Source organism: Centruroides vittatus, unplaced genomic scaffold (genome assembly GCF_030686945.1).
Source record: "Centruroides vittatus isolate TY-2023 unplaced genomic scaffold, ASM3068694v2 contig_620, whole genome shotgun sequence".
Taxonomy (NCBI): domain Eukaryota; kingdom Metazoa; phylum Arthropoda; class Arachnida; order Scorpiones; family Buthidae; genus Centruroides; species Centruroides vittatus.
In genome coordinates this window covers 1,773,184-1,786,002 of record NW_027122381.1, presented here as the reverse complement: position 1 = coordinate 1,786,002, position 12,819 = coordinate 1,773,184, and the positions used below count along the sequence as shown (strand labels likewise).

Below are 12,819 nucleotides of genomic sequence, written 5' to 3'. Positions count from 1 at the left end.
AATAAATTGATCAATGATGGGCATTCAAGAAAAATTTTTGCAACAGAAAAACACAATTATTAGTGGAACTGTTGAGATAATAAAGTGAACTGATAAAGTTTAATCATTCTGTTCTAAATTGTTTTGGAATCTCAGCCTCTAATCATGGGCTTATCAGCCCAAAAGTACTTAGGCTAAAAGTTTGTTGTATTAATTATACTCCTGAAACTAAAAAAAATCTGGTTTATGCAATAAATTGCATTCTTGCAAGTTTTTCTTCAGTTAAAATGATTCCTTCTTGAGGTAATTTTGTCCCTTTGAAACTTCAAGAAAACACTTGTTCTGATCATTTCTTAGCTTCACAGATCATACTCCTTTTTTGGAAATTATTAAACCTGTTTAAGCTCAACAGTTAGGTCATCCCAAACATTCTAATATATAAAAAATTCAACTCAGAATCAAGAACATTTCTTAAATCTGAAATTATGCCAGATATATTTACAAAATAAATCAATTTAAAATTTCAATAATAATTTGCCTATCAACAAAAGTAACATTGAATTTTTTTTGAATATGGTATTTGAAATTCAAAAAAGATGAGAAAAAATGCTTAATTTTAGAAACAAAATTAAATTTCTAGAATTAATCATCATTTTTTTTTTAAATTTATCTATTTTCATTAAAATTATGATATTCCATTTTAAGTTATGATCTTTACATTTCATTTTAAACAAGTGAAATATTGTACTTTGCCAATCTTACTGTGATGATACATGACAAGTGATTTGTAATATAGTCAAAATATCATTATTTCATATCTGAAATCAACCATATATGTATTGTTACAAAAGACTATCTGAGATGGAACTAATCAAACACTCATCTGAAAGGCTCCTCATTATAAATAGATATAGTTCAACACAAAATGCTGTTTTTAGAGTACAAGCATCTTTAATGTTGGTTTAGAGTTCCTCTCTTTTTTCATTTTATTTTAGATTCTTGATTGAAAACTTTTCCATATGTGATGCAGTATGAGCAGCAGCAAAAACACTCCCTTGTATTTACTTTTTGCTGTCTGACTTTTGAATTCTTTTAGGTCCTCATTTTCTGTTTGATTATTGAAGCACTCTTTTACACACATATATAATAATCATGTTTAAATTTTAACCAAATATCTAGTTGCCAGATTTTTAGGGTATGTTTAGGACAGATCTTAATCAATGAAATAAAGTTCTAAAAGTTGGCAGTTAAGCTATCATCTTGTATTAATATTAATAATTCCAGTAATTTAGAATATTCTGGAATAGAATTCAAACTTGCAATTTTTGCTTATCATGAGGCATTACCAGTGATGCTATCTGGACCTTTATCTGATCCTCATAATGTTATTAACCATATTGATTAATCATCATGGAATGTTCTTATATTTGTGAACTTTTATAAAGCTCAACTGACTTAATTATCAATATCAGTACAAAATAGCAGGCTAACTGCCAAATTTTAATCAACGAAATGAAGTAATTTACCTTAAAGTCTAGTCTAAGCATATCTAAAAAACCCAACACTTAAACATTTGGTTATAACAAATTTTTCAAAAGCATTAAAATCATGAAATCATATAAAATTCTTAATGAATATAACATTTTATTTAAAAAATAAATTTTAAAAAATTATTTAGACTTAATTATAAATTTTTCACCAATATTAGCAAATTTATTTAAACTGATAAAAATACAAAAAAAACTATAAATGGTATTAATTACTGCAACAAACTAGATGTACTACATTCATAAATAACTCAAAATACACCTAAATCTGGTAACAAAAAATTCAACAGCTTATTTATTAAATTGTTTTTTGTTACTGGATCTAGATGTATTTTGAGTTAATTATAAATGGTATAATTCATAGAAAAGTTTTACATCAGTTTACAATTTATTAGGTTGAAAAATGAAACAATAAATTTTGTTAATCATTTTTGAAGCTAGTAAAATAAAAGATTTTAAAAACTATTATATATTATAATAATAACAATAAATGTATTCATAAGTGTTAATATGAAAGCTTAAAATTTGGCTATCCATTTATTAAATGTAACAGAAAATAGCAAATGAAATCATATTATATAAGATTTTGTTTGCCGTTTAAAAATACATATATTTTTTTTCCTCCATTCTTGATTGACATCCATTATCTAAAATACAATCAATAAAAAATATCCCATACAGCAGGCATGTCAAACTCATATGATAATACAAAATAGATCGTGTGGCCCGTAATAAGTCGAGGGCTGCATGTTTTCGATGTTCAAAAAATTAATAAAATACGATTTTTAGAATGATTATATTATGTATTATGTATTTATTAGACTCAATGTCAAGCTCAATGTATTGTATGTTATACATACATAGACATTTTATATCTCATGTTATTTTTTAAACTTAAACTATAAATATTTTATACTTTTTATAAAAAACAAAAATAAAAGTTATAATAAGAAATAAACAAAATCACAGTTTAATATTACTTTTTAGATATTTGACAACATTTTTCACAAAGCGAGTCATCAAAATTTGGTTGAATATATTGAGCTGATGCAATTTTTAAAATTGATGATAAATGTTGATCGATTAATCTTGACCTTTCTGAATTTTTGTTATTTTTCATTAAAGAAAATAGTTGCTCGCATAAATAAGTGCTTCCGAACATAGCCGGTATACACGTAACAAATGATAAAATTTTAGGAAACCGATCTACAGATAAGTATGTATAAAAATCTGGAATTCCAACTTCCATACATTTTTGCTTCAGAAAATTATCACATTGGATTTCAATTAATTCCATTTGTAAATTTTCATCAACAATTTCAATATCAATAGAAGTGAAGTAAAGACGAAATTGTAATTCACAGCTTTTAAAATCAGAAAATCTTCGATCGAATTCCGTTTCTAACAATTTAATTTGGTGAGCATATTCTGTAAATTTTGATTTAGGTGATTTAAGCAATAGATATTGACAGCTTTCAAAGTGAGACAAGTTTTCTTTTTCTATTTGTTTTCACCAAAAGTAATAGTTTTTGTTTAAAAGCATTAATATTTATCAAATAGTGTTGTAATAAGATGATTTTTGCCTCAAAGCTTAAGATTAAATTGATTAAGATGACTCATAATATCAACTGAGAAAGCCAGGTCCTTTATCCATTGTCCATCTTTTGATTCAGCACATTCATAATTTTTTGTTTCCAAGAAAATTATGATTTCGTCCAACAATTTGAAAAATCGTTTTGACACTTTATGACTCGAAAGCCGTCGAACTTCCGTATAATACAGTAGATCGGTGTATTCACATTCTATATCTTCCAGAAATGAAGCAAATTGACGATGATTAAGTCCACGTGCTCGAATATAATTTACAATTTTGGTGACTATTTTTAAAACATGTCCGATATTTAAAACTTTGGAGCGCAGTACTTACTGGTGAATAATACAATGAAAACATTCAAAATTATTATTACCATGCTGTTTGCATGTTTCTTTTAATCTTGCAACAACTCCTTTAATAATACCAGTCATGGTAGGTGCATCATCAGTTGCGAGACAAACCAACTTTTCCAATGGTAACTTATACTTCCTCAAAACTTCCATAAGTGCGTCAAAAATATCAGCTTCAGTGGTTATATTATGCATGGGAATGATTTTCAAAAGTTCTTCACTTATTTTTAAATTAACATTGCATCTGTGAATAAAAATGGCTAGCTGAATGCTATTTCAAATATCTGTACTTTCATCAATTGCAATAGAGTAGGCTTGAAATGTTGATATTGTTGAATTATGCCAATTTCTCAAATTCTTGGGTAGTTCATCAACTCTGCTAGCTACAGTATTTCGACTTAAACTTACACTTTTAAATTTTTTTATTTGTTTTGGACATAATACTTCCGCCACTTTAATTAAGCATTCACTAATAAATTCCCCTTCGGTAAATCGTTTCGACCTGTTTGCGATTAAATGTAATAATATATAACTAACTTTTATGGCAGCTGTATTGTCTTCAACCAATTTAGTGAATACACTTTGTTGTTTTTGAAGAATTGATTTCAATTCCAACAATTTGTCTTCACGAAGTATTACAACGTATTGATCATAGTTTGTTTTGATTTCTGTCATAGTGCCTTTTAAGATTATATTCCTTAGGAACTGAAATAGAGTTTTTACATATCAAGCATAATATTTTATTCTTGTTTTGGACACAAAAATATTGCAGTTCCCATTTTTCTTAAAAATTACAATGTTCCTCTTCAATTGATCTTTTCTTACTCATTGTTCTTGAAGTTTGATTATATTTTTATTAAATAAGTTTTTAGTTTAATATGAATAAAAACTAAAATCCACTTTAGAGTTCAAAATATCATTCGCAAACGACTGAGCAAACACTGCACTTTGTGACGACTTGTACAAATGTGATGTTCGTAGCAGTATGATGATACTCCGCGAACAGAATAACACAAAAATAACGAGTTGCAGATTCCTTTTTTAACAAGTAATTTATTCTTGCCTTGAACCGGTTCTTTATCAGTTGATCCCAACTTACAAAGCAAAACTGGAGTATTATACAACGGGTATTGGACCCCTTTTTCTGAGCTATCAATTCCAGGCAATGCAACAAATATCCGCAAGTTGACTTATAACTATAACTTATAACTAAAGAAAAAGAAGAAAAAATAAGTATCTAAGAATAGAAAAGAAGGGGAAGAAGAAAATACCTAGGATTTTTAGACTTTTGGTCTTGGATGGGTCACTGTCTCAGTCTTTTCTCTGAACAGTTCCTTTCTCTGTTCCTTCCTTCTCTACACCTCAAACTTGGTGTCCTATCAATATCTTCCTTTCTAAGTGCTTTTATGGAACATCCTTATTATTGGAATATGAGTGGCTCCACGTAGTCCCCAGCCTTCAGACCTGGAGCACTACCTTTGTACGTCTTCTCTCTGGAGTTTGAGCCAAAAGCGTCTCCCCTGGTTCCCGTGACCCCAGGGCCTCTCCTCTCCTTTGTTTTCCCAGTCCACTTCTCAGAAACGGTGACCTCACCCAAGGGAAAAAGGGTTGGAAAGGAAATTCCTAGAACAGTTAGAAATCTTTGTTTTTTGTTCTAAGCCTAACATAAAATATGAACAAATATACAAATATCAGTATGGCAGACAGCCACACAAACAAGTCATGTGTCGGATTAGATCACTCCACGTTCTATCATGTTTCTGATCGTCTTGTGTTTTTATCGGTTTGGCTTTGGCTGCCGCTTTTCATTTGACTCCTCGCACCAGTGCACAGCATCCCAAACGATCACACAACCACACATGACGCAGCATCAACCAAAAAGTTCAAACTTTGAAACTTCCAAGTGTCAAAGCTTAATATTTAAAAATTTTTAAAAAGTCTCGGCGGGCCGCAACCTATGTATTGGCAGGCCACTCGTTTGACATGCCTGCCATAAAGCAACCTAACCTTTTAACTTAAACTATAACTAGTAGCATAGTGCAGTAACCATGGTAACGACACGAGGGTATAACATTTTCACAAATGTTCGATAGAAAATTATTATTGATATACCAAAAACAGAGCACAATAATTAAAATTAGTCAATTTTGTTTCATTTAACTTTTTGAAATTACTATAATTATTATTAAGAACAAATATTGGTTAATAACATATTCAAGGTCTACAGGACTGAAACACAGTGTTTCAGTCCTCAGAATGCATCATTAAATAATTTTAAAAGTTTGGCAATTCTAGCAAATTAACAGAAATAATAAATATTTAGTAAATTGTATGCAGTTTAACAGTATTATTTCAATGGCATACTATATAATTTTATTCATTGATAAAGTTTACATACCCCAAAGAGGTAAAAACCTGTATGTCTGTATCATATACTATTACATAATTTTATTTATAGTATGTAACAGCTTCAAAAAAAGTTGATTTTCACTAGACAAAATTATGCATATAAAATTACAATATTTTTGCAATTTAATAACAAAAACTGTTAATAAAAATATAAAGAATTAAAATTTACTAATTAGATTATCTGAGCTTTAAAACCCTACTTTTTTTTTACTAATTTTTTAGTTTAAAATCAGATATAACATGACTACCAAGATAATATAAAACTAATACAAAAATAAAACAGCTTACAAATTAAAAAGTTAAACAAACTGTTTCATGAAATTGTTAGCTGTTTTTTGATTTGAATTATAAAACATTTAAAAAATTTTTCTATTATTTCAAAAAATCCATCCAAATATGTTGAAGAACAAATCTAATGATTTAGCGTTGGATAGGCTTTCTACTTCACAAAGTGAATACATAAGCAAACTGCACTATAAACATGATAGCTCTCTTATATCTTAATTCTTAAGGTGCTATTTTTATAAGGAAATACAAAAACTGAAATCCATAAAATTAATCAAAGTTTACTTATAACTTGTTTACATAATCTATTGAAATCACTTTTTTGTTTACATTCAGAGTGCATTACAAATTCTATTAGAACTCTCACATTACTCTAAGCTCTATTGCATCTATGCATTCCTGTTGAATCTCACAGAATTTGAATAGGAATGCAATAGACTAGCAAAAGGGAGTTGTCATCAACATGAATACCTACCGCTGGACTTGTTTAGTTACAGACAGCTCAAAAACAGTCAATTATGTCTACTTAAACAATAAAACATAAGCAACTACAAAATGATCCTTCATCTAGACGTCATAATTAATATTGTTCAATATTTAGTTTACAAAAATCGAGCAATTATATAGCTATAATTAAATAATAATTACAAATGAATTTGGTATAGAGGTAAGTGTTAGGCACCATCTCTTATCTAAATTAATAATAATTAAAATTTTTAATAATTAAATAAATAATTTAGAATAATTTTCTTCCAGAATGTTCTAAATTATTTATTTAATTGTTAAAAATTCTAATTATTATTAATTTAGATAAGAGATGGTGCCTAACGCTTACCTCTATACCAAATTCATTTGTAATTATTTAATTATAACCATATAATTGCCCGATTATTTAGGCGTTTGTTGGTTTATTAATATATCATCAGGCTTTGAGATGTATTATATTTATTTACAGTTTACATTAATTATCTGCACTTAACATCACTTGTACTCTTCATATATCAGAAATAATATAATCAGTATATTTTTGACTCATATATATATATATATATTATATATATGCAATAATTATATTAAGTTATAACAAACACAAAGTGCTGTCTTGATTAGTACTTTATTTGTGTTTTTAGCAAACAAACTACTCTCTTAATTGTTAACTGTTAATAGTAAAACTGAATTAATTAACAATTAATTCAGTTTTACTATTTTATTAAAGCATTTACACTGATAAAATTTTCTTCCCAAATTATTATATAACTGAATATCATATGTAAATACTCCATAAATAAAATTTTAATATGTGAATATTCATACCAGAAACAAAAATCCCAAAAATTCAAAAGTAAAACAATTACCTAAATTATTCAAAACTGAAATGATAAACTTAGTCATCTGGGTTCATGCTTTATCTGTGTATCATATAAAACACATACAATCAATACATTACAGAAAAGTTTTAAAGAATTGAAGAAAATAGTTGCAATTAAGTTTTCAAGAATCATATTCAGTTGACATCTAAAATAAAAATTGCAAGAAAAATTTGTATCCCTCTCCTATAAAGCAACATCATGCCTCAATGGATTCTAGATTTTTCTGTGTCTATTAGGGTTTCTCCAACAGGATCCCGGCTGTTTTTTAACCCAGGAAATTCTTCTCATCCCGGGAAATCCTACAAATTTCTTAAAACTTCACTTTTTTCTTATCTTGTGTTAAAGTTGAAAAAATTTTGCAAATAGAAAGTATAATTAACCCATAAACCATCAGAATACATTTGTATTTATTAATTTTAAGCCTGCTTATTAGTTTTTTAAATTTTTGCTTATTATGGCATGTCACAGATTGTTAATAATCAATATGTAGCCTATTTGTGAGGAGACTCTGAAAATTCTTTACTTGTCAGAACCTGTAATATCTGGAATAATTGTGCTTATGCTGTCTTAGTTTTTAACCACGCCCAGTAGCTTCAATAACTGCATAACGCCAGGTTACACATATTGGGCCAGGATACAAATGAGTACGAAGTAAACAAGTACGAAGTTTTTCTTTATAAACCTGATTATTAAAGCCAAATTATCGGACTATAAGCTTGATGCCGCTATTAAAGCAGACAAGGTAGACAAATCGAGAATACTTGATGGCAAAAGAAATATTTTAACGCATCTCGAAAACAAACTAGAAATTTTCCAGGCTACGGGTGAGAAAACACACAACATCCGTCTTCTTTTAAATGCATTAATTTTAAAGACGATTCCACCCGCATCAATTGAATCAAAAAGGACATTCTCAATAGCAGGACTTTTCTTTAGTAAAATAAGAATCAAATTGAGTGATTGGAGTATTGACCATCTTTGCTTTTTAAAATCTTATAAAAATTTACAATAATATTTTGTATTATGTTTTATTTAAATAACGAAAATTACCTTCTAACTTAGAAGTTTGATATAAGTTCATTTTTTCTTTAAATTTTCAACTCAATTCAAAAGCATTTTTGTTGTAAGCAGTTTTCAACAAACTTTATTAAAGTTTTTCTATTTGTGAAAATTTCTATGTAACTCAAAAATAATTTTTTATACATATTTTACACAGCATTATTATTATTTTGGAGGTTGCAGGTTGTATTAAGTTAGTTAAAAATGAAATATAATTATATCATTCAATTTTAAGATTTATTTTATAGGCCTATCTTATAAATAATTAATTATATCCTGGGATTGCCCAGGATCTGAAAAACAGTTCACTTTTTCCCCGGAATCCCGGGACAAGCAAAAGACCAGGAAATGAGAAACCCTAGTGTCTACCCAACAATTTTTAGAACCAATTTAGTATCTTTTAAAACAATTGTATGGAGTAATTCCAAAGGACTAGAAATGTTCAGAAAGTGATACATGCTAGTTTCTTGTAATACTAACAAGTACACATCTATTTTGTAGATCAACATTACAACTTCTGTTTATAATCTGATACACTGAGTAGTAAAAGCAAAAGTAATCATTAATTTTTCATTTCTTTAAATAATTAAAAAAGAAAAAATTTAACAAATATAATATGCACAGTATATACAGTATATAATCTTCCAAAAACAACTTTCAAAATTTTGGATTACTTTCACAAATTATAACTTTATATTCCCCTTATGAGGTTTCTAGAATATTAGCAAACTGAGAACACAAGATTTAAACAAATGAATATCACACCACATGAATATAAACAAAAACGACATGTTCCTACTTTGCATTTCAAAATAGGAACATTATCTTCATGTTAAAAAATAATTATAATAATCTTAAGCAATAAAAAGTATTTTTACTCTGCTAGATTAATCAGACTTAATTATTTTCCAGTTTTATCATTTAACGTCAATAAAAAGTATTTGAATAAAATAATTTTTTATAATCCCAACATTGCTCAAATATTGCACATAAATAGTTCCTAACCTAAGGCCTATGATAGCTATCCAGAGTATCTATAGAATGAAATCACTGAAAATTATAAATATATATTAGTACAATATTTTGTAGTCTTGGAATGATAACTGTGTATGTTATATCTTACTATGAATAGAAAGTGTGTTTGTTTGAATATATATACACACAATTCATATAACATACATGAAGATACACATACATACACGCTTATGTACTAATAATCACAAAGTGCTGTCTTGATTAGTACTTTATTTGCTAAAAACTATGTTAATCGCTAATTGAAATACTACAGTAATACAGTTTAATATTTTATTAAAGCATTTACACTGATAAAATTTCTTTGTCTTCTCAAATTATTATATAATTGAATATCATATCATATCAATAACAACTAAAAAAATATTCAGCAAATATGTTCAATTGTTTATCATACAAAATTATCATATACAAAAACAAACACCACACGAACGTTTTCCAACTTCTTCAGAGTTCTTTGGGTGCAACCGAACAGTTACCCGAGGGAAGGTTATCGGAACTAACGCCTATTTGTAAAAATAAAAAAAGTAATTTGAACGACCATTCAAAAATATAAATTTAATGCCGAGTAAGCGTCATCATGCTCAAAACAATCATTCGACTAATGACTATAATGTTGAGTCAAACAGGACCTGCCAGGCCATCAGCAACTCCATTTCCTTCTTAAGTTTATACAGAATGACTCAAAGTTAGCTTTAAAACTTTCTATGGCCTCCAACCATCTAAGATGCTCTGTATGCAATGTTGCAAGGAGTTTGGCCCACGCAAAGTCTGCAATTATTTCCGAGTCTGCCGTGGAAATTCTAGAATGTTATATGTCCAAGATAAGCTCTTGTATTCTTGTTCTCACAGAACATTTAGTGGACCCGACATACAGAAGGTCTTCAATTGCATCTGGTGTCTTCGACAGGGAAACTGTACATGCCGGGAAGTCTGCTAGAGTCGGGAGGGTCCTTTCCATTTCGAAGGATGGTGAAAATAGACAGGCACCTTTGAAAAGCGATAAGAACTGCACATTTCCTAGCAATTTTTGCAAATAATGAACATAGAAATAGGTGGTCAATTATAGGCTATAAATAGTGTCTGTTTCAATCTTCCAAATCCTAAAGATCCTTTCAGTTAAATTTTTATAGCAATAACTCTGAAATTTGCATACCATATTCTTATATACTCAATAAAATTTCAAAATGAACATATATCATTACATATACAAAGTTTATTGATAGAAAGGAAGTTGCTTTTGTAGAAAAAAGTTGAAAATTACTTTTATACACAATCCATTCAAAACTCCACTAAATGAAAGTACTTTTTTCCCTGTGATGTATCATTCACAAAGACAATTTTTAATATACTATGACAAAATTTCAATGATTTACAATTATTTTAAATTCGTTAAAAAATAATAAAAATTAAATGAATAAATGTTCTTCAAAATAAAAGTAATAGCAATTTATGGTAGTTAAAGAAGTGTCAACAAATGACAAATTCATATTAGTAATATATTTTGAATCATGTTGTCTTATGCTAACAGAGTTTGAATCAGCTCTGTGTGAGATAGTAATAAACAAACACAAAAATTTAGTCATCATAAAATCTATTTAGAACATTAAAATATTTTTAGAATTTTCAAGAAAATTTATGTAAAGAAAGTACTATACGGTATTCCTATTTTTTAAAACAGCATACTGTGCTAACATATACATATAAATTAATTAAATGCACCTGTACTATCATACATATAATAACAAAGTTTAATAATACAAGCTTATTTCAGAGGTAAGCAACAAACAAATATATATCATTTAAATACACTTATATGTAAATTTAATAAATTTTAAAATTCTACCTCGATTAAAAAAATTTACTCTATTAATTATTACGCGTTAGTATTCATTTAAATTATAATTAAACGTTGTGTATTTAATTAATACCGCTAATCTATTAATACGCAATAGGATAAAAAGAATTACTTGTTAGTAGAAATTCAGAACAGAAATATTAAATTAATATATATAAAAATGTTTATAAAATTATAATTAATATATATAAGAATACAAACCATAAATTAATAAAGATAAAATTACATTTAAAAAACATCAAAAGCAAAAAAAGCAGATGTATTTTTTCTTTTAGTTCTTCAAGGATACTTGAAAATTCATCATGATAACATTTGTAATATTTATTGAACACACAAACAAGGTTAACTTATACAAGTGAAATTGAGCATGAAATCAAACAATTTGTCCTTACAAAATGTTCAATGAAAGTGTCCATTTCTTAACAAGAGACGATTTCGGTTCAATAAGTAAAAATATTATTTTTATAAACACAATCGAAAAGGAATTTCGATAGCGAATAATTAACGTTGTAGGAAATATATATATATATTTACATATTTTTTTGTTTTATTGTGGTCAGTGGTGTATTGTCGGAGTGTTTTCTGGGTGGAGAGATAATTAGGTGTAAATGCGAAAGTAACGGTTGGGAAGAGGAATGTGAAGAGAATCAAACAAAAGTAGGCGACTAACATATCTCGTGTACAACAGATTTAACATCGGAACCATTTATAATTTGCACGTTTGTGGCGAGCAGAACAAGGCGTGGACGGATGACGATCGCGATTAGCGTTAACAAAAGTGGAAATAAAATAAATATACCTTTCTTCTTCGCATTGCGATTTCGACTGATAATGATCTCCATCTATAGTATTTCCACTTCGTTCTTCCTCTTCACCATTCGTTCCATCAACCAAGTCGCCATCTTGCTCTTGGCCTTCGTTGTTGCAATTGGTATCCGAATAATCATACTGCTGTTCGTTCGCGTAATCGTTATTATATTCTTTCTGTTCGTCTGCCATATTAGCTATTCCTATAGTTTAAATATTACTACAACAAAACTAAAGAACGTGGCCGTACGACGAACCGACAAGCGATCTTTGTCGCCCGCTTCTATTTATAGATGACGGTCACATGATATACAACGCGCTCGACTATTGGATTAAATCTCTGTATATAGTTGAAGACTGGCGTGGATGTAAAGCTGATCAATCGAGATCTTTCGCCTTCCTCTCGATTTACCACTGCCTATGAATATAAACAAATAAAAATATAAATATTAAAAATTGTCTATCTTTACTTGCAGATAAATTTTGTTTCTACAATCTAAAATTTGTCGTGCATACGATTTTGGATTAT

The 12,819-nt window shown here is 28.3% G+C and overlaps 1 protein-coding gene across 3 annotated transcripts in view; it reads right to left on the bottom strand.

Moving 5' to 3' along the window:
- Positions 1-12,609, bottom strand: part of LOC136979433 (RNA-binding protein squid-like) — a 61,919-nt gene extending 49,310 nt beyond the window's left edge. For 2 of the 3 annotated variants that reach the window (XM_067275418.1, XM_067275416.1), the window contains exon 1: positions 12,283-12,608. In XM_067275418.1, coding sequence (XP_067131519.1) covers positions 12,283-12,482 — 200 coding nt within the window. In that variant the 5' untranslated portion in view covers positions 12,483-12,608. Of the gene's footprint in view, positions 1-12,282 lie in introns of all 3 variants that reach the window. The other variant, XM_067275417.1, reaches the window with a different exon arrangement.
- Between the last annotated feature and the right edge of the window lie 210 nt (positions 12,610-12,819).